At 46.2% G+C, this 27882-nt stretch overlaps 1 protein-coding gene across 1 annotated transcript; it reads left to right on the top strand.

Moving 5' to 3' along the window:
* The first annotated feature begins 721 nt into the window (after positions 1-721).
* On the top strand, positions 722-27882 carry LOC147712974 (olfactory receptor 11L1-like). Its single transcript, XM_086919757.1, has 3 exons — positions 722-1049; positions 24040-24937; positions 27606-27882. Exons 1-3 carry the CDS (start codon positions 722-724, stop codon positions 27880-27882), a joined length of 1503 nt encoding a protein of 500 aa, XP_086775883.1.

Below are 27882 nucleotides of genomic sequence, written 5' to 3'. Positions count from 1 at the left end.
ATGTATTGTTTCTCCTAAGAGTGTAATTTTTAGCTTGCGTTCGCTTGCTTCAGACAGTTAGTTTCCCTGTGTTGCACGTGTCCCTGAGCGTCCTGCCAAGATGGAGTAGGCCTTTAATTTCTGTGGTCTGTTTAGATACAGTATGCATAAGTTGGTAGAGTTCTGTGAAGAGAGAGACAAAGCAGTGAGTGTGTCAGACACCCAGTCCAAAATTAGGGACAACCTAATCCAATTGCAGAAGGATGACTGGGAATGTGAGTGCAGTGAGTAGGAGAGGGCCCGGGCTGCACGCAATGAGGGTGGTGGGTCTGAGGGGACCCCTGAAGAGTATGAAGAGGAGGAATAAAATGACAGTGCATGGACGCCAGTGGATAGTGAAGACCCCATAGATAGGGAGTGACTTGCTGGGTCCAGTGTCGGGAGCAGAGCCACATCCCTTTCCCTGTCCCCAGAGGAGTGGGTAGATGGGAGGGAAGAAAGGGAGCACCAGCTGGCTTTGGAAAAGCTCAGGTTAGAGCATGCCAAGGTGAAAGCGCAGCTGGGTGTGCAGGAGAGGATGGCGGAGGCTGAGAGGGCCTTTGCCAGGGAGAAATTAGCTCTGGAGAGTAGATTATCCCCTGAGCGCAGTAGTAGTTTTCTGGATTCCCCAGGGAGGGTGGAGTCCAGTGGTGGCAGCAATATGGAGTCCAGGGCAGGAAGTCCCATTCCCAGTTCCGAAAGTATGGTACCTTGTTTCAGAGAGGAGGAATGCAGGTTGAAGTTCAGGGGCAGTAAGAAGCTGTCTCACCAGGATTGGGAGGATTTTGCGGATGATTGTCATGATGCACTGGCTGATTGGGTGACGGTTACTGCGGTAGAGGATTTGCAAGAACTGTTCGATCTGGTTATCAAAGAGCAGCTGGTCAGTTGTTGTTTCCCCGAGTTGCGCCAACACCTGTTGGAGTGTGGATTTGCTAGTCCATGGGCCCTTGCAGAGGAAGCAGATCGCTGGGAAAGTGCCAAAAGTTCTGAAGAGGCATTGGTGAGTGATCCCAAAAGTAGTGGTTCAGGTATCTTCCAGCCCAGAGTGGTGGAAGAGGTTCAGAGTAGCCCAGCTAGGTCCCAATGTAGCGAGAGGGGTGTAGGGGCTCACGTCTCGTCTCAGTGGAGTAAGAGTGAGCGTGGGACTGAGTGTTCTGAGGTGCCCGAAACCCAGTCTCATAACCTGGATGGTTTCTTCAGGGAACACCAGGTTGGGGACCTAGGCTGTTCTGTTAGTCCATTTGAGGAGGATCTCCTAGTGTCTAGGGAACCTAGAGCATCTGTAAATAGTGCTCCCGTGGTTCAAGTGTCTGGCAGTGCCACTCCTGTTGGGAGGGCACAGAAGTCCGAAGTGAGGAGTGAATGGGGGATGTTTTCCCCAGTGGAAGAACCAGTGGGTCAGGGAATAGCCAGTTGGGCTACGTTCCCTTGGAGTGACCATGGCGACACCACTTCCGTTCTGGGGGATCTTCACGCACTGTCAGGTAGACAAGGGATGGGAGATCTGCGCCAGACAGACGGTCACACAACATATGAGTCATGTGTTACCCTCTGGGAGATGGTGTGTGAGTCCCCAGAAGTCCTGGAATGCCAGGCAAGTATTCCGCCAAAGGTTTTAAACCTAAGGTTGGGAGGCCAGGTTCAGGATCTGCCTGACCTGGAGGGAAGGATGTCCGTAACCAGTGTCCTGACCGGTTTATCTTCCAGGGGTACCACTTCAGTTGGGAGGGTGCAGAACTCTGGAAGGGGGTGCAGAAGGAGGGAGTCCTCGCCTCTGACCCCGTCGCAACCTGAGGGGTTAAATCCTAGATTGGGAGAGTGGTGTTCTATGGGTACCTCTCCGAGGAGGAGAGGGCAGAACCCTAGAAGTAGAGGAGAGCCTCACCCGTGAATTCTGGTCCGCCTGAGGGTGCAGACCCTATGCTGGAGGATCAGTGGCAGTCTAGAACTGTCCTGAGGAGAGGAAGAGTAGAGAATGGCTTCTGTGTGGCGGGTGGCCTAGGGCCTGGTCCGGGCCGCGGACAGCTTGGGAGTACCAGTGGGGTAGCCCAGTTGTTCCAGACAGTTTTTTTAGACGAAACCACATGGGTTCACCATGGCATAGAAGAGGAGGGTATCCCTGCAGTTGGGGGCCCGCGTCCATGTTCTATCGCCCAAAGCAGGGTAGCCCATCACAGTGGTGATTGGTCTGCCCTTTGTTTTGACTGGAAGGGGGTTGTGTTGGACTTGGCCCTTTTGGCAGGTTCACCCCTAAACATTTTGCTTTTATTTGTGACCTGATACTAGTTGTTTTTGGCTTCTGTGCAATCTAACCCTGAGTCCCAGTGTAAAGTGCATGTACAATCTGAGTGAGTGTGGTGAGATTGGCCTGCCCTCCCAAAGGAATGCATGGGGAATGTGTGTGTCCATGGTAGTTCCTGGTGTGTGGGGAGTGCAGAGGGGGGTTTTGGTATGTATGAACTCGCTAGATTAAATTCTGCATGATGGTGTGTGCAGATTTAATATGGTTAGTGTAGAAGTGCCACTTCTAGAAGTTGGCATGTTTGTGTGCAGTTATTGTGGATTGCCTGTCTGGCTTGTGAGTGACAGGAGCTGGCTGGTGTGCCTGGCTCCAGGAGTCAGGATGGGTCTGTTCGGTGGTGAATGGGGATATCTGCATGTTGATGACAGGGAGGAGTGCACCTGGGACCTGAATAGGGCTGGGTCTTCCCTCCACAATGCTGGCTCCGCCCCCTGTGGTGCGTCTGATTTCCCTAGCCTGCCCTGGGAATAGGGAGAGGGGTTGAGCACAACAAAGTGCTCAAAAACCAGTTGCATCTGGTTTTTCCTTCACCCTGTGCTAGGAGACAAAGGAAAAATGTGTATAAAAAGGGGCTGTGACTAAGCATGGGCGAAATTTGCAAATTCGCGATCCGCGAATTCGCACGAAAAGCGAACTCGCAATTCGGAAAAATTTGCGAATTCGTGCAAATTTGCGAATTTGCTGTTTTTGCCAGTTTGCAAGGGTTTTGTACAAGTTCGGGAATGCAAACTTACTTGTGTGGTCGCAACGGTCGCGACCATGTTGTTTCTACGTGTCCAGCCTGTTTGCGACCATGTGGTTCATCGCGGCCACCCTCCGGTTCATCACTGCCACCCTCTGGTTCATCACTGCTATCCTCTGGTTCATCACCTTGTGGTTCAACACTGCCACCCTCTGGTTCATCACTGCCACCCTCTGGTTCATTACTGCCACCCTCTGGTTCGCCACTGCCACCCTCTGGATCATCACTGCCACCCTCTGGTTCATCACTGTCACTCTCTGGTTTGCCACTGCTACCCTCTGGATCATCACTACCACCCTCTGGTTCATCCCTGCCACCCTCTGGTTCATCACTGCCACCCTCTGGTTCATCACTGCCATCCTCTGGTTCATTGCTGCCACCCTCTGGTTTGCCACTGCCACCCTCTGGATCATCACTGTCCCCCTCTGTTTCATCACTGCCACCCTCTGGTTTGCCACTGCCACCCTCTGGATCATCACTGCCACCGTCTGCTTCACCAGTGCCACTCTCTGGTTCATCACTGCCACCCTCTGGTTCAAGGCTTCCACCCTCTGGTTGATCATTGCCACCCTCTGGTTCATCCCTGCCACCCTGTGGTTCATCACAGCACCCTCTGGTTCACCCGTGCCACCCTCTGGATCATCACAGTCCCCCTCTGGTTCATCACTGCCACCCTCTGGTTCATCACAGCACCCTCTGGTAAACCAGTGCCACCCTCTGGTTCATCACTGCCACCCTCTGGTTCACCACCGACACCCTCCGGTTCTCCACTGCCACCCTCTGGTTCATCACAGCACCCTCTGGTTAACCAGTGCCACCCTCTGGTTCATCACTGCCACCCTCTGGTTCACCACCGACACCCTCTGGTTCACCCCTGTCACACTCAGGTTCAGCACTCACCACTGCCACCCTCTGGTTCATCACAGCACCCTTTGGTTCACCCCTGCTGCCACCCTCTGGTTCAGCACTCACCACTGCCAGCCTTTGGTTCATTCCTGCCACCCTCTGGTTTGCCACTGCCACCCTCTGGTTCAGAACTGCCACCCTCTGGTTCATCACAGCACCCTCTGGTTCACCACTGTAGATTATGGGGGGAAAGCACACCTGCCCAGCCTCAACTGAGATGAATTAATTTGGGGCTGGTTAATGTGTCACTGATTTTGAGCTTCAAGTCTGGCACCTGCTTCCTTAGCTGTAAGTGCTTCCTGTTGCAGTTTAATTTTTGTTACAGGAACATTGTGCCATGCTTGTAACTTTTCTCTAACCCTGCTTTGAGGGTCAGAGCAGGGTCAGAGAATAGTTGCAAGTAGGCAACTGAACTCTGGAGGGGGCCCTCAGGAAGCACTACAGGGAATGGTTACAAATTAGCTTGAACTTTTGCACCTGCTAAGTGCTTTTCAGTTTTCCAAAACTCGTTTTTCTGCCATTTTGCGAGATTCGCGGGGCGCGAATTCGTGTGAAATCAAACTTGCAATCCGAGAATTCGTGTGAATTTGCGGATTTCTTTTTTTTTTGCGTGTTCGCGCGTTTTTTTGCTTATTCGCGGACCGCTTGCAGCGCACCGACCCCGAGGTCGCCCATGCAGTCGTGTATAGGAGCGGCCATCTTGTTTGCGTGACGTGTTTTTGTTTCTGGCCACTAGTTGACTGCTCGCGTCGTATGCGGTGCGCGATTACGTATTTGCGGGCGTTTTTGCGTGCTCGCAAGGGAAATATTGCGTGAACTTACCCACGCGGTCCTCAATGGGTGCAGCCATCTTGTTTTTCATTCATTGCTATGGTTCTGTGCATGCTTTCTAATCCTCCTTTCATCTGTGCAATCCTTTGTTTCTTTGGACTTTTTTTTAATCTTTTCTACTCTATATCTATCCCTTTTTTTTCTAGATCTATATATATTTTTTTTAAACTTTTCGTTACTTTTAAAGCTACTTTAAAAAAAAAAATTACTTTACTTTTTCCCTATTCTTTCCTTTTTTTTTTCTTTCTGCTGTACAGGACCATGGCAAAGGGAGCCGGGAAGGATAAGGGGAAGGGTCCATGCGGGCGATTGCGGGGGGAGAACGTCACAGTCCAGGAGATCTTTAGCGCGCACTGGTTTTTTATGTCCAGCGCCGCCTCCCCAAGACCATCGTGGCAGGCGGCAGGATCGCTGGCGGGTACGAGCTCTGGGAGCGTCGGAAGCGGTGGGAGAAGGTGTGCTGGGCCATGTATCAACACTCTCGGGTCTGGCGCACCTACAACCAGGCCACGCACCGGTGGTCCGACATCCTGGACCGAGAACGCGACCTACTCGACCTGCTAGGCGTCGAGATCCCTGGGCTTGGTGAGTAGTAGTAGCTATTTAATCACTACTCTGTTTTCTCCTGCTCTATGTGTTATCATATTGCAAATTTTTTTTTGTTTCCGAAGAGCAATAATGCTGCAGATTACATGTAGGTAAATTATGTTTCAAAATGTTCTGTGATTGCATTTCAGGTGCACTGCTCTCCTGCTCAGTGGCGGTGCTACTATGCTTATTTGTTTCCGATTTTTTGTGTTCATTTCATTGGCCTGAGTAATTATGTAGGAGTGTACTTTACAGAACTGCGTAATGCTAGACACCAAGGGGCAGATTTACAATTACTGGCGCATCTCTGCAAATTAGCAGGGATGCGCCAGTAATTTTGCACCACGGCTCCACCACCCATGGTGCGCCGCATTTACAATGCGGCGCACCACAGGGCAAAAACAACACAGAAGCGTCACGCATCTGTGCCCTAAAGTCAGCGCATTGCTGGAGTTGCGTCGCAACCACGACGCAGCTCCAGCAATGCTCTTGGGTGCCCTATCTCCCCAATGCTGCGTCAAGCCGTACGTCTGCTTCAAGCAGCCGCAGGGTTTAGAGTGACGCAGCATTGGCCTAAAAGTGACTGAGTGAAATCATGTAGATTTCACTCAGCCACTTTTAGTATGCGTTCCTGCGCAGGAACGCCCTCCCTTGCGCCGGAACACCCCCTGATGGCGCAGGGCTTCACAACGTGATGCATCTCCCAGATGCGTCACGTTGGTAATATACCACGCACCATGGCGCCTCTTTTGCGCTGCTGCTGCGTCACAAAAGTCACGCAACGACGGAGCAAAAGAGCCGCAAGGGACTTGTAAATCTGCCCCTAGAGACTCAAGTCCAGTCCTTCCTTTGTACACCTGCAACTAATAAGAGTGGTGGTGGATTGATAGTTTGAGTATTTTAATGACCGGGTATGTAGTAGGAAACTTACTTTTTAGTGTTCTCACTGGTCTGCAATCACGATGGACTTTGTCTGTCACTTCACGTGCTGCGGAGTGTTGCCTGCCAGTCCTAGTCGAACCTTTTTGTAGTTGCTTTAGTGAGTTACATGACTTTCCAAGTCGACGTTCCGTGAATCCAGCAATGCTAATATCGTAGTAGACCAAACCAGATAGGTCAATAAATGTAGTGCAATTGTTGTCAATTTGCTATTTTCCCGAAATAATTTGTTATTGTTCTTTTGAAATGTTTGATTTGGTTGACAACAATCATCCATGTTTGGGTCTTTCTTTCATGTTGTACATCAGCTCCCCCCATGGGCTAGAGGACAGAGGAGGAGGAGGTAGCGGCGCTGGCGGACGAGGACCAAGAAGGCCAGGATCGGTCCGGCGAGGGCTCCTCTGCTGGCCCCAGTAAGTTTTCATGTTAATATTAATAATTATACTTCCCTACCTTTCAGAGTACCTATTTTTTACTAACGTTCCTCATTCAATTTTCCCTACATCGTCTTTGATCTTCTTGTAGACTGTTTCTAAATTCTTATCCTGCCTCTACTATGACTCCATGTGGTACTACTAGATTATTATTATTAGTCTGTCTGTGTAGCTAACTAAGCTTACACAGTTGGCAAAAGGTGTTAAGCAAAACTCCCATTATATTCATCAATAGCTCTATGCACGGAGTGCAGTCCTCTGGGTTGTCCATAATGTCTTTTGAAGTCTTCTAAATGTTTATGCTTAGACAATTCCCAAAAAGAAACTGTCAATGACCACCAAGAAAGAATAATATACTAGTTTACTTTTTGATTGGATAGGATGACAATCCATACTACTATTGTTGCAGGGACAATTCTGCACAAACAGAACTATGGACACTAAATAGTGCATTGTTTATCAATTTATAATAGGCGTAGTTAGACTTTCCAGATACCTCAGTCATAACAGAATTTAAACCCCCATCTCCTCACTGACTAGCTATTGTGACAGAGTCATTTAGCTCCCTAATTCATCGATAATTGATCCCCAATGATGATTATCCAACCCAGGACATAAGACTACGGAGTCAGAGTCCAGAACTGTCAGAGCCACGGACTCATGCTTGCAGATTGCAAACCCTTTCGTTCACTCACTCATGACTAAAAACCACTGAGTCTATGTAAGTTTTAAAGCTTTATTAAAAGTAAAAACATTTATTAAAATCAAGTTCATCATACAACATGAACGGTGGACTGAAAATGGAAAAAGTGCTTAGTGATTTCACACATTAATTGTGGGCGAGCCCTCACCTGGTTGGAACTTCAAATCTTCTTTGTGGTGCTGAATTGTTGCTGACTTCATACTAGTGAGTATGATCTGATGTTGCTCTTGTTCTTAGAAGGGAAGCTTCTGTTTGTTATGAGAAAAACGGTGCATGTTAAAAAGCAAGCATTCATCAGTTGTGCCAAAAACTGTAGCAAGACAAGCAACACCCTTCCCTGAAAAAAAGTGCAATTTTTAGTTAGACAGTCACAAATTATTACATTTCTTTGTGTAGCCGTAATGACATTTTTTCATTCCTACACAAAATACTAGGGAGTGGTGTATATGACATATAAGAATCTGAAATGTATTTTCTAGGCGGAACATCGGCAGAACCATCCACCGGTGCCGGGGCCAGTGCGGAGGTGGGCACTCCTGGGGCAGAGGTGGTGCAACAGCCAGCGGAAGCTGCTGTGGGGGATGCCACGGTAGTGGCGTACAGTGGTAAGCTATTATATTCCTTACTTATTGAGATAGCAGACTGCAGAGTGTGCTCTCTGCACGGGTGTATATTGTACAGTACAAGTATACTATACTGTGTACCGGAGGTAGTGCACAGTATTATTCTTAGCAGGCTTGATTACTGCAACGCACTACTTCTGGGTGCTCCTAGTACCTTGATTGGTAAGCTACAGCGCATACAGAACATGGCAGCTAAGTTGGCCCTCTCTCGGTTGCGCTCAGCTTCTTCATTCTTGGCGCTCAAAGATCTCCACTGGTTGCCTGTCCACCAACGCATTTGTTTCAAAGCGTCCTGTTTAGTCTTCAGAGCCCTTCATGGACAGGGGCCTGTCTTGTTGCAAGAGCTTTTTTCCTGGTACTCCACAGCTAGACTTTTGCGATCTACTTTGGCATGTCTGGCGACAGTTCCAAGAATTCAGAGGATACGGATGGGCGGCCGTTCCTTTGGATTCACTGCTGCCAAACTCTGGAACTCCCTTCCTCTGCGCTTAAGAAGTGTGGGGGAATTCATTTCCTTTAAAAAAGGACTGAAGACTCATCTTTTTCCTAGGGTGGTATAACTTTAGGTCTGCATGATGGTCAGGTAGAGTCAAAGCGCCAGGATACCCTCTGGGTGACAGTCTGCGCTATAGAAGTATGCGATACATACATACATACATACATACATACTATTAAGAAGACTTACAAATTTAGAACTAAGTTTTTATTAACCAGGTAGTAGCCTCCTCTAAATTGACTTCAACTGAGCTGTGAAAGTTTTTTCGAGAATCCAAGTCAGATCAGAGATAAACTTAATGGATGGGATGAACGAAAAGGGAAAGAAGGGTGTAAGTAAGTGTGGAAGGACGAGCGAGTTAAAAAGTAATGATGACTGGCAAAGAATGATACGTGTTTTTGAATGCTGCCCGAGGTGGCTGGGAATATGATGCATGGCCGGTTGAAGGATGAAGCAAGGATGGGTGGAAGGAGAAAGGAAAGAGGACTGCCTTAGTGGGTGAAACAGAAACTGTATGTGTGCGCAATATATCCTTTGGTTGAAATTTAAATGCAACTCAAGCACGGATGCATGGCTTGCGGTTTCCAAAATAAAATGAAAAAGTTGTTTTCCCAAGAGAAAAAGTAAGGTTTGTCCACTTGAGACATTAAGAAGAATGATTGACATTTACTTTGAATGGATGGATGCCTGGATCATGGTACTATCTGACTCATAGATAGCATATGTGTATATAGAGAGAGTAGACGGTCACTGGATGAACTAAGTGTTACTTTGAAGAGCATGTAACACCGCACCCGCACGTCCGTTCCAGTGTAGGAAAGGCAAGAAAAAGAAATTGTCTTTTTCCGAATACTACCATGAATAGTAGCAGTACTTTGTATTGCTAACACAGCATATATCCGGCGATTACGGGGGCCACTCACTACCTCTGTTAATAATTTTAGTACAACTCTGTTATTCATGTGTGGCCAATCAGTGTTCCCTCAATAAAAAAGAAATCACCTAAAGTCATCCCATATGTAATCAAATACATATCCTGTGAAGGGATAGATAATCATATTATTTATCTTCTTCATTTTCCTTTTCTAGTAGTCATTGGCACTGTACGGTGAAAGTTAAATTAATTAAGCAGTAGCCCTTGTAACAGAGTATTCTCAGTGCCACCCGAATAGAAAAGTAAGAGCTTCACCACCTGCATGTACTGGACTGTACTGGTACAGTAACGCAAGCCCGTGTCATCATGGCGTGCATCTGTTTTTCTCAGGAGCAAGTTGACTGCGCTGGCATTATGCCGGCTTCCAGAAGTTTATGTACCAATTTCGCTAAACAAGAGAGAAGAAGAAGAATAAGACTGGTGTACTGTCATAGTCGACTCTAATGTAGTGAGTCCATAGTGCTCATAGAATTGATTCCTGAAACTCCGACTAATGTTAGAGCAAGGCTGAAGAAGTGGGAGGTTAGATAGATACAGGCCACAAATGTTATGTACTGTGCTTGCAAGTTGCTAGTTCTACCTTGACACAACTTTCTGCTGAATTATTTTGTGTTAATCTTAAAGAGCATTGGTTACAGACTATGTTTTTCTTTCTTCATGTAGATGCTCCTTCCAAACTGTCACGGAAGGAGCTGGCTAGACGGGCCCGGCAAAGGAAACTGGAGGCGACTCTCGCCGAATATCGGCGGCTGGTGGCCCAGGAGGAGGAGGAAACGCAGTCACAGACCACCACAACATCTACAGGGACAGCTGCATCCTCCTCTGTGCTCCCTGGGTCAGCCAGTCAGCGCAGGCCTCCAGCGGTACGGAGCCGTGGTACCGCAGCCACCCGCCACCGCCAAGCAGACAAAAAATCAGCCCCCCACATCAGGTGCAAGGCACGCGTGCACCGCCTAACACTCAGGGTGTCCTACCTTGAGCAGGAGCAGAAGAAGCTGAGAATCCTGCTCAAGAACCTCCGCAAGGGGCATGGCCACCTGGCCCAGAAAGTACACCGCCGGCGGCATATGAGAAGGAGAGACTGTCCCTTGCCGCTTTTTTAAAGACTTTTGGGGGGTGGGAATTGGGAGTAGGGTTTTTTGGACTTTGGGGACTTTTTATTGCACGGACATTCTTTGGGGTTAGGGAGTGGGGTGGGTCGGGTCTTGCGGGTTAGTTTATTTTTGTTAGGGATATAAATAATTATTACTTTCAACTTAAACATAGCATACGTGTTTTTACTGCAGTTGAGGCTGGAGGGGGGGAGTTAACTGTAAGTTTGTTTTCTGGAAACTTAAGTGGCTTCTTGATTCAAATTGTGTAAGAAATTGCCCAAATGTTTACAAAAGTAAGTGCCTCTCACGGAGTTAGTGAATTCAATTTTCCTAGGACTTTACTAGTACTACTGCCAGTCTCTCGTCTCTCATACTACTCCATTATTCTTGCTCCCCCAAACGCTTATCTTACCTGTAATTCGTGTTTGAAATTAGGGCTAGGCACAGGGCTTGCTGCATGGCAAATGGCGATTAAGGTTGGCAATCCTTGGTGGTACACAGTGGCAGTTGCAGCATATGAAAAAAAAGAAATTGAAACCTTGATTGGCCTTAGCGGAGCATTAGAACGGTACGATAGATACTATAGCACTTGACAGTACACAAGCACAGTGCCAAAATGTAGCCTTACAAATGCCAAAGTATTGAAAGTATATCTACCACTTGCGTGGAATTTGACATTGGCTACTACTACTACAAGATATAGTACTGAAGGTGAAGGACACAGCAGCGTAATCATTTGACACGTGTAAGAGGAGGATGTTCTTCATGATCAATTCATTTCATGGCGCCCATGAAAATCTGCTTTGATTTGCCAATAGTCATGGGTCTGTGTCAAGCTGACTAAGATTATATCCTTCGATTCCTTCACCAGCCTTGAAATGTAATTCATTTTCAGTTGCTATGACCGTATCCTCCCCAGCAAGTGTGTGGAATTATTGCTGTCCTTTACTCACACATCAATGAAAACCACACAGCCCGGGGGAAGAGGGTTAGGGTTTGGAAATTAGATGGGAATGGGGTTTTTTGGGAAAGTTTTGTTGTGAGAGAGGAAAAAAAACACAGCAATGGACAAACAACAAATGAAGATAAACAAATCTTTGGATACGAAGATATCCATACAGGGGCATAAAGGAAGTGCTTGCACTTCTGCAGGCATGAAGTTGATTGCTACATGGATGGTTAGGTTACTTTAACTAAGTAGAACTTTCTAATAAATTAAAGAATTCAACAGTACAGGGTTGCAGTAATTATGCGTTTTCACTTGCCTATCTCTACACTCGAAGAAACACTTTGTTCATTAAATTAGTTTGAAAAATAGCAAAGAAAAAGTATACAATGGCTGGAGGGATGAATTTAGAAGCAGAGAGCAAAGAAATGCTGAGTCACACTTAAAGAAGTTCACAGGAATAACATTACTTAAAAGATAAGTAGAAATGAATGGATACTGTTACTGTATGTTGTTGTACTTGTCCTGTTGAATTTGGGAAGTCGCATGCATCAGGCCATTCCTCTTATTTGACGCTCCGTCGATCAATGTTGGTGACCAGAAGACACCCTGTCCACTGCCTGCTTGGCGGATTAGGGTGAAAGTCGCCCTGTAAATGTTGATGGAAAAACAGGAAGTGATATTAGAACACCACCGAGAACAAAATATAAGGTACTTACGCTGTGTGGTGCAAAAAGTCACACTTTCAGTTTTAGAATCAACAGTACAATAGTTTCGAAAGGGCGTACTCTGAGTCTCCTTTTGAAGGATAAATAAGTGTGGGCAAATTTTGCGGATCTTTCCCCTCAAGCTAGGTGTAGTGTAAGCTAAGATTTTAGAACAAAATTAGACCTTCCCAGCAGTGCTCACAGACCCTTAAAAACAGATGCTAAAATGTAGAATACCCCCAATCAGACCCCAAAAACGTGTGATACTGCTACCTATCTGAGGCCTAGTGGAAAATGGTGACAAAAAGTACTTTGAAAGTAAAGTAGGCCCAAATCAGAAATCCCCCCTTTCCCACCATGGATGTTCTTCAAACCACTTGCAACCAAAATTAGACATTTCTCGAAAAGTGCTCCACCAAGAGTAGACCCCAGAACCAAGTTGGCAAAATCTCGAACACCCCCAAACACATGCAATACTGCTAACCCTAACTAGCCCTAAGTTAAAAATAGTGTCAAACGCTTTCTTCAATTAGGCCCTAACTCCCCAAGACTAGGCCCATGCACCAACTTTCCAAAATCACTCCCCGCGCGCTCTGCAGCTAGGCCCTAGCTCCCCTTTGCCACCATGGATTTGCTTCAAACCTCTTGCAATCAAAATATCCATACCCAGCATTGCTCCCAGACCCCAAAACCCTCCCCCAAACACCAGGAACCCCCCCAAACAACACCCCAAAGACAAGCAAGTGAGCAAAAACACAAAAAAAATTCACCATGTATTTTATCCAAAACACTTTTATCTGGTATTAGACATTCCCAGCAATGACCCCAGACCCGTCAAGAAAGGCGGAAACAAGTAGAACACCCCCAAACAGCCGAAAAGCAAAAATACAAAAATAGTGACAGAAATTTTGAGGCAAATTTCCAAAATCACTCCGCACGCGCTCTGCAGCTAGGCCCAAACTCCCCTTTGCCACCATGGATTTGCTTCAAACCTCTTGCAATCAAAAGTATCCATACCCAGCATTGCTCCAAGACCCCAAAACCCACCCCCAAACACCAGGAACACCCCCAAACAGGACCCAAAAAACATGAAAGTGAGCGAAAACTCTAAAAAGTGAAAACCCTTTTCACCATGTATTTTATCCAAAACACTTTTATCCGGTATTAGACCTTCCTAGCAATGCCCCCAGACCCGTCAACCCAGGGGAAAAAAAAGTAGAAGACCCCTAAACAGGCAAAAAAAACTCACACTTTGAAATATTTAGGCTTCATTCCAAAATCACTCCAAGCGCGCTGTGCAGCTAGGCCCTAACTCCCCTTTTCCACCATGGATTTCCTGAAAAACAAATGCAATCAACATTAGACTGTGCCAGCAGTGCTCCCAGATCCCAAAACCCACCCACAAAAACCTGGAAGCCCCCCAAACAGCATCCCAAACACAGGCAAGTGAGCAAAAACGCAAAAAACATTTCACCATGGATTTGGTCCAAAACACTTGATTCCGATATTAGACCTTCCAAGCTATGCCCCCAGACCCCTGCAGCCACCCGCAAAAAAGCAGAACACCCCCAAACAGGCAAAAAGCAAAAATGGGCCTACTACCTTTAATTCAGACCAAATACGCTGTGCAGCTAGGCCCTAACTCCCCTTTTTTCACCATGGATTTCCTGAAAAACAAATGCAATCAACATTAGACTATGCCAGCAGTGCTCCCAGACCCTAAAACCCACCCACAAAAACCTGGAAGCCCCCCAAACAGCACCCCAAACACAGGCAAGTGAGCAAAAATGCAAAAAAAAATTCAACATGGATTTGGTCCAAAACACTTGATTCCGATATTAGACCTTCTGAGCTGTGCCCCCAGACCCCTGCAGCCACCCGCAAAAAAGCAGAACACCCGCAAACAGGCAATAAGCAAAATGGACCTACTACCTTCAATTCAGTCCAAATACGCTGTGCAGCTAGGCCCTAACTCCCCTTTTCCACCATGGGTTTCCTAAAAAACAAATGCAATCAACATTAGACTGTGCCAGCAGTGCTCCCAGACCCCAAAATCCACCCATAAAAAACTGGAAGCCCCCCAAACAGCACTACAAACACAGGCAAGTGAGCAAAAACGTAAAAAAAATTCAACATGGATTTGGTCCAAAACACTTGATTCCGATATTAGACCTTCCGAGCTGTGCCCCCAGACACCTGCAGCCACCCGCAAAAAAGCAGAACACCCCCAAACAGGCAAAAAGCAAAAATGGACCTACTACCTTCAATTCAGTCCAAATACGCTGTGCAACTAGGCCCTAACTCCCCTTTTCCACCATGGATTTCCCGAAAAACAAATGCAATCAACATTAGACTGTGCCAGCAGTGCTCCCAGACCCCAAAACCCACCCACAAAAAACTGGAAGCCCCCCAAACAGCACCCAAACACAGGCGAATGAGCAAAAACGCAAAAAAAAATTCAACATGGATTTGGTCCAAAACACTTGATTCCAATATTAGACCTTCCGAGCTATGCCCCAGACCCCTGCAGCCACCTGCAAAAAAGCAGAACACCGCCAAACATGCAAAAAGCAAAAATGGACCTACTACCTTCAATCCAGTCCACATACGCTGTGCAGCCAGGCCCTAACTCCCCTTTTCCACCATGGATTTCCTGAAAAACAAATGCAATCAACATTAGACTGTGCAGCAGTGCTCCCAGACCCCAAAACCCACCCACTAAAAACTGGAAGCCCCCCAAACAGCACTCCAAACACAGGCAAGTGAGCAAAAACGCAAAACAAATTTCAACATGGATTTGGTCCAAAACACTTGATTCCGATATTAGACATTCCGAGCTATGCCCCCATGCCCCTGCAGCCACCCACAAAAAAACAGAACACCCCCAAACAGGCAAAAAGCAAAAATGGGCCTACTACCTTCAATTCAGTCCAAATACGCTGTGCAGCGAGGCCCTATCTCCCCTTTTCCACCATGGATTTCCTGAAAAACAAATGCAATCAACATTAGACTGTCCCAGCAGTGCTCCCAGACCCCCCGACCCAGCACCGCAAATCTAGAACACCCCCAAAGAAACCGCCAAAAACCTGCAATACTGGTATACTCAAAACATGGCAAATTGCGCTGTTCACAAAAAACAAACAGCAATTGTTTTCAACAGAGACAGACAGCCATTGCTGTCCACTGCATGCCATATTCTCATTATTCATTACCTGTTCTACTTTTTATCCGCATCTTCTTCGGAACGTCAGGGCCCACAGGGCAGCCTCGCCTTTAAATTTCAGAAGTAAGTCTGTCAACAATCAGTAAGCATGTAGTCAGTCAGTTATTTCAGTCCCACTTGAGGGGGCTCGTCTACGAAGACAAAGTTTGTTTTTTCTCCATCATCCATCCATCTGCCTTGAGGGAAATGGATAGGGGGAGTCTGGAGGAGGAGTATAAAGGAGCATGATTGAGTTGTAAACTTGTGAACCTCAGGAATGCAGACTGCGGCACCTTCAAATCAATAAGGAATATAAGATGAAGACAGTGCAGCTGATGGACTTGTTGTGGCTAGGTGATTAGAGTTTTGTTGTGGTAAAAGTTGCAAAACAAAGATAGACAAAGAAGGAATAAAAGTGAATAAGGACGAAAAAAAGGATGTCATTTTCAGGGCTCGGTGTCAGGGAAGTAGAGTTCGTTCTCAAACTCCATGAATTGAGACGGGAGTAGGTCAGGTAACAGAGAAGAACTTCCGTCACCTAAGTCGGTGTCCTCTTCTTCCTGCGTGCATTCACATACTTTGTAATCTGGTGGTATGAAGTGCTGATTCATCTTGATCAGTGTTAACCTCTCCACATTTTTGGCAGAGAGGCGGGTCCTTTTTGAAGTTACAATGGCACCAGCAGCACTGAAAACACGTTCAGAAGACACGCTTGCGAGTGGGCAAGACAAATAATTTAGAGCCAGGTTGGTGATCAGTGGCCATAGAGCCATTTTCCTGTACCAATATAGCAATGGGTTCTTATTAACAAAGACCTCTTTTGGGTCATCCAGATAGGCCTGCACCATCGACTCAAGGTTCTCCACGGTTGCTCCACTTTACGTACCTTCTGTGGCCTTTGCAGCACTGGAACGAGCAAACCCTTGATGAGTTAGCCAATCCGCTTCCGACAATATTATGGCTGGGCCTGGTGCAGGTGAGGATGATGATACGGTTGCTGCTGGTGTGGTTAACGACTGTGAGGGAAAGTGACCCCCTTCGCCCACAGATTCAGAAGTGGAACTTGACGCTGGATGGCCTGCTGATTCAGTTGGACTTCAGCCGGCTCCTTGAATTTTCTGCCGATCTTTTTCGAACCGAGTGGCTGACACAGCTAGCCAATGTTTGTACTTTGAAACATCTGCTTCATCAAAAGGAATGAATGCTTTGCTGGCCACTGCCTTTTTGTGCTGTGGATCCAGAATAGTGGCACAAATGTAATGTTGTTCTGTATGTATGTTTTTAAGCCTTTCATTGGCAACTAGGCGGCTTAATAACCTCTCTGTCAACGAATATGCATCTTGCTTTTCAACATCACCTCTGAACATTGAAGACACCGCCTTCAGTTGGTGCTCTAGCATGACCAACAATGGGATAGCTTTGCCCAAAGAACAGTCCTCCCTGCTGACTTTACGCGTGAAGACCTCAAAAAGACGAAGCATGTCTGTCAGGCTTTTAACTAGCTTCCATTCCTCCAACTCTAGCCTCATGTCTTTCATAGTAGAACCTAGTTGGAAGACATACTCATTGATTACCATGCACTGCTCAGACAGACGCTCAAGCATGTAAAAGGTTGAGTTCCAACGTTTTGCCTCCTCCTGGATGAGTCCTTTGACCGGCACTTTACGTTCATGTTGAATGCTCCTCAGTTCCTTCCGGGCCTTAAAAGAATAGCTGAAATGTGTGCAGATTCTTTGGCAGGTGGTCAGTAACTTCCTGACTGTGTTTTCATTTTTCAAGAAATCTTGCACAACCAGGTTCATACAGTGCGCCAAACACTGCACTCTGAAATAGTCACCTTGCTGCATGGCCTTAACTATATTACTGCCATTATCCGGTGAAACATAACCAACTATGCGATTTCTTGGTTGCAGCCATTCAGAGACCTTACTGTTAAACTCCTCCAAAATGTTTTTTTCCATTATGAGTTTTCTCCATGGCAAACATAGCTAATGTTGCATGTTTCCGAGTAGCTTGAAAAACTGTGTCCTGGTCAACAACTGCACTTGACTTGTCTCTAACCCCTGCAAAAGACCCTGCAAAAGAGACCCAGTGTGCAGTGATGCACATGTAATCAAGGGCTTGGCAACTGGTCCACATGTCTGTTGTCAAGTGGATAGTGTGAACATCACTCTTCTGCAAAGCTGCCCCAATCACCTCCATCACATCTTGATGTAGTGCTGGAACCGCAACTCTGGCAAAATAGGACTGGCTAGGAACCTTCCATTTAGTGCAGACTGTTGTCACTAATTCTAGAAACCCCAACCCCTTCCACTAAAGAAAAAGGGAGAAGGTCCAGCGCTAGCATTTTAGCCAGCTTTGCGTTATACAGACGTACCGTTGTGTGGTTGAGTTCAAATGGCGCCTCCGACCACAGCATTCCGCGAATGGTGGGCTGGATCATTTTACGTGATGATGATGATGACGTCTTCAAACCAGTTAGGCCCAGTGATGTAGTTTTTCGCATTGGTGTCACTCCCAAGCTCTTAGTGTGCCTCATACATGTTGCAGGGGTAGATGGTGTGGACGCTACCACTGCAGTGCTGCTGCCAGGGGTACTGGGTGTACCAGAAAAAAAGTCGCTTGATTCTTTACTTCCCCCCTGCACAATCAGCCCCTCGTCAGCATCAGATGCAATGTGAATGGATACCTTTGGATCAGTTCTACTTTGTTGGGCTTCCTCGATCTTACCTAGGTGCGTATACCACTGGATAGGGTGGTGTTTTTTGAGATGACCTCTCTGGCCTCCGGTACCATAGTTGGTACCAAGCTTACCCTGACTAATGGATACTTTACAAATCGAACAAACGACTATGTTTTCCGCCTTTGCGCTAACAGTAAAGAAATCCCAACTGGGGACTGGTGATGTCTGCTGGTGGTAGAGGTGCTACTTTGACTTTCAATGCCAGATGAAGTGGAGGATGGGCGTGGCTGCATTCATTTCTGTTGTTCACTTACAGCACCACTACTTGAGGTTGAGCCGGCCCTTCTGAATAATAAAGATGGAAGCTGTAGGTCGTGTTGGTGTTGTAGTTAACGGTGGTGGTACCAGTGCCACGCCGCCCATATCCCGCTCAGCAGCCATTCGGGATAGGGTCAAAATTGTCTGCTGCATGCCCCCTGGGGCTGGAGTGATGACTGTGATGACTGGGTCATCGTCAGACTGTTCATCAGCAGCAGAAGACACCACTTCTTGTTCGTCGTCATCACCCATAAGTCGAAGCCTTGCGGGAGCCTTCCTTTTAGGCTTAGCTACCTTTGTTGGCTCATGGCGTGACTCACTCTCAGACTGCATTGCTGGGTTCCAATCATGATCACGGTCATCAGAATAAAGGGGGCTTTAAGAAGAACTTGTAGTAGTAGTAGTATCCCTCCTTCACCTTTTTCTTGCTGGGGATCTGAAAGACAATTGATCATCATCAGGAGGAGTGGCTTCCTCGAATGATACCTCCTCTTGAATATCAATTTCCTGATGTGCCCCTACTTCTGGAGGAACAAGCGGTGTAGGCAGTTGTGCCGCTCCATGAACCTCTAGTTACACCTCTCCATGCGCCTCTCTTTGCGCCTCTCCTTGCTCCTCTCCTTGCGCTTGGTGATTGAACAACCAAAGTGGCAGCCTCATCAGCACTCATGTTCTTGGACCTGACTTAGCGTGGTGGCACTGAGCCCAATGAAGCAGAGATGCTGCTTCCAGCTTGGTCCCCGGCGGACACCACTGCTGCTGCAGGCTTAGTTTTTTTTTCCCAAAAAAAGGTGTTGGTGGGCACACCAGTCTCCTTGGTAGGTGGTGCCACTTGCTTCTTCTGCTCCTTCTTCCTGGCAGTGGCACTGGCAACGTTTTTCGCTGAGGCGCTACGGCCAACTTTCTTTGGGGCCATCTTTTGAGATGTCAGAACAGCAGGCCGCAGTTGCACGAGTTGCAGAGTTGTCTTGTTTGTGGCCACACGTGACATCACGTGATGTTGTGCTGCACACACCGCTGCAGGACTTCTTCCTGGCACTGGTGGTTCTCTTGTGCACCTAAAAGCAATAGAAGCCATAGGAACATCAGTTATACACCCCAAAAAGTCAAACACACTCAAAAAATCACCACAATCCAATGCTATCCATGCCCTCAATGATGTTTAAATTCAAGACACCCCACAGAAAGACTAGGCCCATGCACCACTGAGTACCCCTGGGCATAATGGTTGAAAGCAAGGCAAACTGGGTGCAGGCCTCAGCACACTGCCTGGCTACAAAATGGCCCCTTGACCCCCACCACATGGCCCGGCCCTGCCTGTCCCAGACCTCAAAATGGCCCCCGCCCACATGGCCAGGCCCCAACAACGCCCCAAAAAGTCGAAAAACACTCAAAAATCACCACAATCCAATGCCATCCATGCCCTCAATGATGTTTAAATTCAAGACGCCCCACAGAAAGACTATGCCCATGCACCACTGAGTACTCCTGGGCATAATGGTTGAAAGCAAGGCAAACTGGGTGCAGGCCTGAGCACACTGCCTGGCTTCAAAATGGCCCCTTGACCCCCACCACATGGCCAGGCCCTGCCTGTCCCAGGCCTCAAAATGGCCCCCACCCACATGGCCAGGCCCCAACAACGCCCCAAAAAGTCGAAAAACACTCAAAAATCACCACAATCCAATGCCATCCATGCCCTCAATGATGTTTAAATTCAAGACACCCCACAGAAAGACTAGGCCCATGCACCACTGAGTATCCCTGGGCATAATGGTTGAAAGCAAGGCAAACTGGGTGCAGGCCTGAGCACACTGCCTGGCTTCAAAATGGCCCCTTGACCCCCACCACATGGCCAGGCCCTGCTTGTACCAGGCCTCAAAATGGCCCCCACCCACATGGCCAGGCCCCAACAACGCCCCAAAAAGTCGAAAAACACTCAAAGAATCACCACAATCCAATGCCATCCATGCCCTCAATGATGTTTAAATTCAAGACACCCCACAGAAAGACTAGGCCCATGCACCACTGAGTATCCCTGGGCATAATGGTTGAAAGCAAGGCAAACTGGGTGCAGGGCTAAGCACACTGCCTGGCTTCAAAATGGCCCCTTGACCCCCACCACATGGCCAGGCCCTGCTTGTACCAGGCCTCAAAATGGCCCCCACCCACATGGCCAGGCCCCAACAACACCCCAAAAAGGCGAAAAACACTCAAAGAATCACCACAATCCAATGCCATCCATGCCCTCAATGATGTTTAAATTCAAGACACCCCACAGAAAGACTAGGCCCATGCACCACTGAGTACCCCTGGGCATAATGGGTGAAAGCAAGGCAAACTGGGTGCAGGCCTGAGCACACTGCCTGGCTTCAAAATGGCCCCTTGACCCCCACCACATGGCCAGGCACTGCCTGTCCCAGGCCTCAAAATGGCCCCCACCCACATGGCCAGGCCCCAACAACGCCTCAATGATGTTTAAATTCAAGACATACCACAGAAAGACTAGGCCCATGCACCACTCACTATCCCTGGGCCTACTGGCTAGTGGGGATTTACAGGCAGCCCAAAATAAAAAAAAAATCTACATATAACAGTGAGCTAAAATTCCATGACATAAATGAGAATTAAGTTTAAAAAAATCACAGAAACAGTTGTATCATGCACCCATGACTAACCCTGGGCCTACTGGATACTGAGGCTAGCTACCCACCACAATGTATATTTTCTTAAAGTTGTGAAAAAAGTTTTAGAACTGTATTTGCCTCAAATGCAATGCCCCAAACAAACAACACCAACTTACTTGTAAAATCTCAAGTCCAAAAGTGATCCAAACTCCAAAGTTCAAAAAGTCCTCAAATACAAATATCCAGCAGCAGCCACAAAAAAGTAATCCCTACAGCTCCAGATCCAAATCAAAAGTGACCAGGACATGGTCAAAGCACTGGGAGGAGCCTGCTGGACAGGAACAGGAAGTTGGAGACTCTGGGGCACTTCCTTCCTCCTACCCCACCCCAAAAAATGGACTCCTGCAGCAAAAAGTGCGGCTAAATGTCAATCTGAGGAGTTATTCTGATCAAAATCATCATTTTCACAACGTATATGCTTACTGCGGTGGATTTGTTGTGCAGAATTGCAATTTTTGCAATTTCGAGAACGCGAGCTCTTCAGATCTCCCGCCGGAAGTCAGCTGCGCGCCGCATCTATGTGTTCGGCATTGTTTACTCCTGCAATGCGTGACTGCGGGCCTTTATGACGTACTCGCGTTGTCAAACTCTCGCTGTGCAGAATGGCAAGCCGCGATAATGTAATCGCGTTCGAAAAACTCTTGCGCGATCACGCAGCACGATTGAAAATGGCGCAGCACACGCAAACCGGGAGAAAAAAAACTCGGCGGACTCAGAATCATGGTAAGTCAACGCCGCGCGCGCGATATTGTATTTTTCAAGCGCAACCAAGGAAAATTATTCGTAGCTTGCAAATTCTCGCAATTCTCGGATCGCGAAATTGCCAAAAATCCGCAAATTTGATCGCGAAGCGGATTTTACGCCCATACTTACTTTTCACTGTAAGGATATGTTTAACACTAAACCTTTACTTTTCCTTCTTTTAAATTCCACACAGGCTGCCTCATAGGCAGCAAAGACTACTTATAGGTGACTTATTAATGTTTGATATAGGTCTTCAAACAGACTGTATTTTGACAGGTTACATTTGCAGTTTAACACTGCACAGCTAGGCTACAATCGTAGGGTAGAATGGAGACATGCTTTATATTGCCAGTGCAATGGATGACACAATGAGTTCTACAGTCTATAGGGAGCATTTAATTTACAGGACATGGGTACACCTGCTACCATATAGTGGGATCAGGTGTATCCCAATTTTACCATGTTGAAAGGAATAACACTAGCACATTACCTCTGAGGGTAAAGTGAAAAGAGTTCTATAGATAGCAAAAAGGCAAAAAGAAATCCAAGGTGACTCTGCAGAAAAGGCAAATTTCTAATTCACCAACATGGATAAAGCCTAGGTTCATAGTCTGTGTACTTTCGGAGGGCCTGGTATGTCCTCTAATTGGATTTGGAGCATGGTTAGTACTAGGTGGGTGACAACATGTTTTTCTCTGCTCAGCTTCAGGGGAAGACTGTGGTGCTCAGGGCAGACAAGCAGTGGACCAATCCTCTGGTTGTGGTTGTACGTTCTGTTCTCTCAATGGCAGAACATCTACACTCAAGCCAAACCTCATACATTCCTGGCACAGAGAAGTTTCAGGTAGAGGTTCTGAATCATGTGTTCTCATTTGCAGAAACTGATTCATAGACAATCATATTAATTTACCTATATACGTACAATTGCATCAAGCGTCCTCCATGTATGCAAACAACGTCTTGCTCTTCCTTCAAACTCACAGGCAACACATTTACTAAGACCATAAAGGATGCTGTCTTGAAATTGCTGGAAAAAATATAGAATGGAATGCTCTAAGGAAACTTTAACACACACATTTTTAAACCTCAACGAAACAATTAAATATTACATTTTTAATTACAAATATTTCTAATATACATATATTTGTTACCCAAAGGCTGTGCTCCTAAACCCATCCAAAACAAAACCATAATTGTTGATCACTGGAAAAAGGAATTAAAAAAGACATAGATCAATGAAAAATGACACGGGAGAAAGTTCTTATGTGTCATATATTTAACAACTGCCCTCCAGTGGCAGGGACATATAAAGTTTGATATTTCCTTGTGACTTCCTCTGGGTTTTTAAAAAAATTAGGTAGTTATTACATTTTTTCCTTCATTCAATCCACTTGAAGGTAGTCCTAATGTCCAAAAGGAGTCATAGGCTAGCACCCCTTGTTTCTTCCTAATGCTAGTCTAATCTAAATCATTCTACTTCATTGGACTCCATCCATAACAATCTATGTCTTGGTGCAAGGATGACAGCGTTGATGGCAAGATTGTTTTGTGTAAGAAGGGGCACCTTCCTGCATAAAACCAATCCTCAGAGGAAACAGCCAGGAGAAATAAAGATATTTCTCCTAGTTGTTCCTCTGGTTGGGAGGCGTACAATTCTGATGCATTACCAGGTCTGCCGGTGTTGGTGGATCTGGGAAAGTGTCAGAATGCATGGTTGGATGCTTGGGAATATCCACGCTTGAACCACTAGCATGCCTCCCTGCTGCAGAGTAACCTAAGGCAACGATTTGCGCTGCCTTGTGTGACTCTAGATATATCAAGCCACACAGAGTCATGGAAGGCGGAAGTGCGTGGCTTGGTGAATTTCATTTAGGTTTTGCATCGTTTCGTCTGATTGTGTGGTGTAAGGATTATGTAAAACCTTGTCAAATATGACCATACGTTTTTTTTGTAAAAATTATTGTTAAACACTGACAGCCTAAGTGAACTTTTTAATAAATATAATATTTTGTTTCCTTTTAGATCTTTGGCAGGAGACACATTGACAAATGCATTTGTCATGAAAGCAGCACTGCCCTTGCTCCGGTATCCTACTTAGGTTTAACAACCTTAAGCATCTAATGGCCACCTCTGGTTGTTCAGGAAACACCACGGAGCTGCCACGCTTCACCCTAATAGGTTTCCAAGTTCTTCCCGAGATTAAGCCTTTCATGTTCGTCATGTTCCTAACAATCTATTTGTTAACAATGACTGGGAACTTACTGATTATTGTCATTGTATCTTCAGACATTTGTCTTCACTTACCAATGTACTTCTTCCTCGTTAACCTCTCGGTCTTGGAAACATGGTACATGGCCATTATTGCTCCATCCCTGCTTGGTGGTCTCTTAAGAAAAATCAGTGATATTTCTCTTCATGCATGTATCATGCAATTCTTTTTCTTCGGTTGGATGGCCTGTACTGAATGCTTACTATTAACGCTGATGGCATATGATAGATATATTGCAATCTGCTCCCCGTTGCGATATGGCACACTGATGAACCAAAGCCTTTACCTGAAGATGGCCATGGCTGCTTGGGCGATTGGATTTGTGCCCCCGTTTGTCACTGCCTTCCTGTTGTGGAATCTGTATTTTTGTGATTGCGCTGCGATTGATCATTTTTTCTGTGATTTTGCACCTCTTCTAAAGGCTGCATGCTCTGACACGTTCTTGGCTGAAAGAGCTCCTTTTGTCATGTCTTTCGCTATTCTCTCCACCCCATTATTGCTGATTATTGTATCTTATGTTTACATTATCTCCGCCATATTAAGGATTCCATCAACCATAGGACGGCATCGAGCCTTCTCAACATGCAGCTCTCACCTCATTGTGGTAGTTTTGTATTTTGGGACCCTGATTGCTTTATTTGTGGTACCAGCATCTGGTCACTCAGTTAACCTAAACAAAATTCTGTCTCTGTTGTACACCGTGGTCACACCAATGCTCAATCCTGTCATATACACTCTGAGGAACAAAGATTTCAGGGTGGCCTTTAGCAGGTTTGTTCGTAGGAAGGGCTGGTAACAATGATAGTATCCCAGAGAGGTTTATATATTTCACAGAGATGAAAGTATCCCTCACCAGTCTGCAGAAAGAAACCAGAGATTTCCGTCAAGATGATGATCACCTGAGGTGTTACATCCGAGAACACCCAAGTTGGGTTAAAAGTAAAACAGTTATGTTTTTTGTTTTTGATGTGACATTATGTTTCAAATCTTAGATGTCATCTCAATGTATTTATCTATTTATTTATTGATTGTTATTTTTATAGCTTGCACATTACCCAAAGGTGCTAGATTGCTTTACAATAAACAAGGTTTGTTACAAGGATAATAGGGCTGGATGTAGTTAAAATAGTAATCGTGATTGGCAAGTAGCAGGTTTTTGCAAATCACTATTTGGCCCATTAGTGATTCGAAGTGGGTTGCAAATAGACCTATCTCATGAAAAAGAATGATGTAAATCACAATTTGTGACCCAATATGATTTACTAACATCACAGGGATGGTGGCCTGCTGGAGTCAGCAGACCACCATGTCTGTGATTGCTTTTTAATAAAGCAATCATATTTTTTTTAATGCAGCCTGTTTTTATTAAAGGAAAATGGCATGTGTTTAAAGATAAAAAAATGAAAGTTTAATTTTTATTTTTAATACTGGGCAGTGTTCCATAGGACCGCTGTCTGGTCTTCAATTTTTTTTTTTAACATTCTCAGAGGGTGAAGGGGTCTTAAAGGGACCCTTTCCCAATTGTGAATGGGTTACCACCAAGTTTGAGTTTTTAATAAAGTGGGAATGTTTTGCAACCGTATTTCAGTCATGAAACATTCACACATCCAATTCTGATTCGGAAATTGGAAGGGACTTCCTAAACACGCCTCTTTCAAACACAGAATCGATATGTATTTGCAATTACAAACTGCAATTTGACAACATGTTACTAATGTGCCATTTGGGATTAGTACATACCAAAATGCCTTTCTGGGGTCAGAAACGTCCCAATTCTGTGAATCAGGCTGTTTGCAACTGCAAAAATGCTTCTTACCTGTAGTCCATAGTTTGAAAGAGATAAGATTGCTCGTTACATAATGGCACAGATTAGATATTCAAAAAAAGTATGTACATTACTGAAGGTAGCAGCCTACCTAAAGATGACCTAACCTACAAGAGAAGTTAAAGCCATGATAAGGATCACTGTGAGTCTACAAACAATGTCTTTGGAGGAGTAAGGCTTTCAATTCTGATTTGAAGACAGCCGCTGATATGTAGGTTCAAAGGCAAGGAGTTCCACATGCTGGTCGTGTTTCCTGAGAATTATTGTGCACAAGTCATTCCTTTTTAGAGATTGGGAGTTCAAGTAGCAGTGTTTCAGCATTTTGCGATGTTCTAGTGCCGGCAGAAATCTTGAGTTTTCCAGCCAATGTTGGATAGTGGTTTATTAGTAGTGATATATAGTGACTTACTACTAGTAATAAGGCCACAAACACAATAAAAGGTTCAGACAAGGTCTCAATAAATTATTCCCTTGCTCAACCCTTAGTAGCTAGCAATGAGTAGGTAGGCGTAACTTAGGAGACACATGAGTAAAGCATGTAAAAATACCACACATTCTGTGATACAAGGTAACACGTGAGAGGACATCTGGGGTGACAGTGCGTGGAGGGCACCAAGGACCCTGGTTCCCTTGGCCCCCACCGCTACGACACCAGTGCCCTCCATGCACTTAACCCTGGACCTCCCACTGCCTGTCACCTCGCATCCCCATAGGACACCCAATGCCAATTCACCTGCCACAAATGCACCTTCTCCTGCCTCTAGACCCACCAACTGAATGACCCTCAAGAACTGGACCGATCACCTTAGCTGCATTCTACTCAACACCTACTCCCTCAAAAGACACACCGTGAAGATCTGGGACCTGCATAACTCCATCTCCCCCGATGTTGCTTTCCTCGCGGAAACATGGATGAACCCCACCTCAGCCCCAGAAATCACAACCCCATCCTAGACTGCTACAAAATCATCCATAAGGACCACACCAGCTGGCTGGGAGGAGGCATAGTACACAAGAACACGCTTCACCTCACAAATAAACACCTACGACCATTCACCTGAAATGCAAGACCTTCACTTCCAGATCTAGAGCAACCCGAACACCACCTTCCAAATCACCCTCATCTATAGACCTCCCAGAATCCCCCTTCAACAAAGCCATAGCCGACTTCATTGGCCACCACACTTTAGCCTCAACAAACTACATCCTCCTCGCTGACCTCAATTTCCACCTGGAAAACCTCGACCACCACAACACCACAACTCTACTGGAGAACCTCACCACCATCGGACTCAAACAACTGGTCAACCCTGCAACCCACTCAGCAGGACCCACGCTCAATCCCATCTTCTCCGCAAGCAAGAAGATCTACGTCAGCCATGCCGCTATGCAACACTGGACTGACCACCACTGCATCCACTTCTCCTTTACCAAACCCACTGTACACCAATCCATCCACCGCTGTCCTCACAGAAGTTGGAACAATGTCATTGAAGACCAGTTTACCAACTCCCTTAACAAAACCCCACCACCGACAGCCACGTAGGCCAATGCCTCAGCACGCAAACTTCACCTTTGGATCTCTAACTGCACCAACACACTTGCTACCCTCAGGAAACCCTCAGGCAATCAGTGTCCAGGAAAGCCAGATGGTTCTATCCCACCCTCCAAGAATCCAGGAGCACCTGCAGACAGCTTGAGAAAAGATGGAGGAACTGCAAGATCTAAACAGACCTTGCAGTCTTCAAAACCACCATCATCTGACACCAACACCTCATCAGAAAAAGAAAGAGAGCAGCCATACACGAGCGCATCAACGCCAATGCACACAACAGCAAAGAACACATCACAGAGATCAAACAATTCACCCAACCCAGCATGGAGACAGTAA

This window comes from Lissotriton vulgaris, chromosome 5 (assembly GCF_964263255.1).
Source record: "Lissotriton vulgaris chromosome 5, aLisVul1.2, whole genome shotgun sequence".
Taxonomy (NCBI): domain Eukaryota; kingdom Metazoa; phylum Chordata; class Amphibia; order Caudata; family Salamandridae; genus Lissotriton; species Lissotriton vulgaris.
Note: the sequence above shows the minus strand (reverse complement) of the source record. Positions and strands in the feature narration are given on the sequence as shown.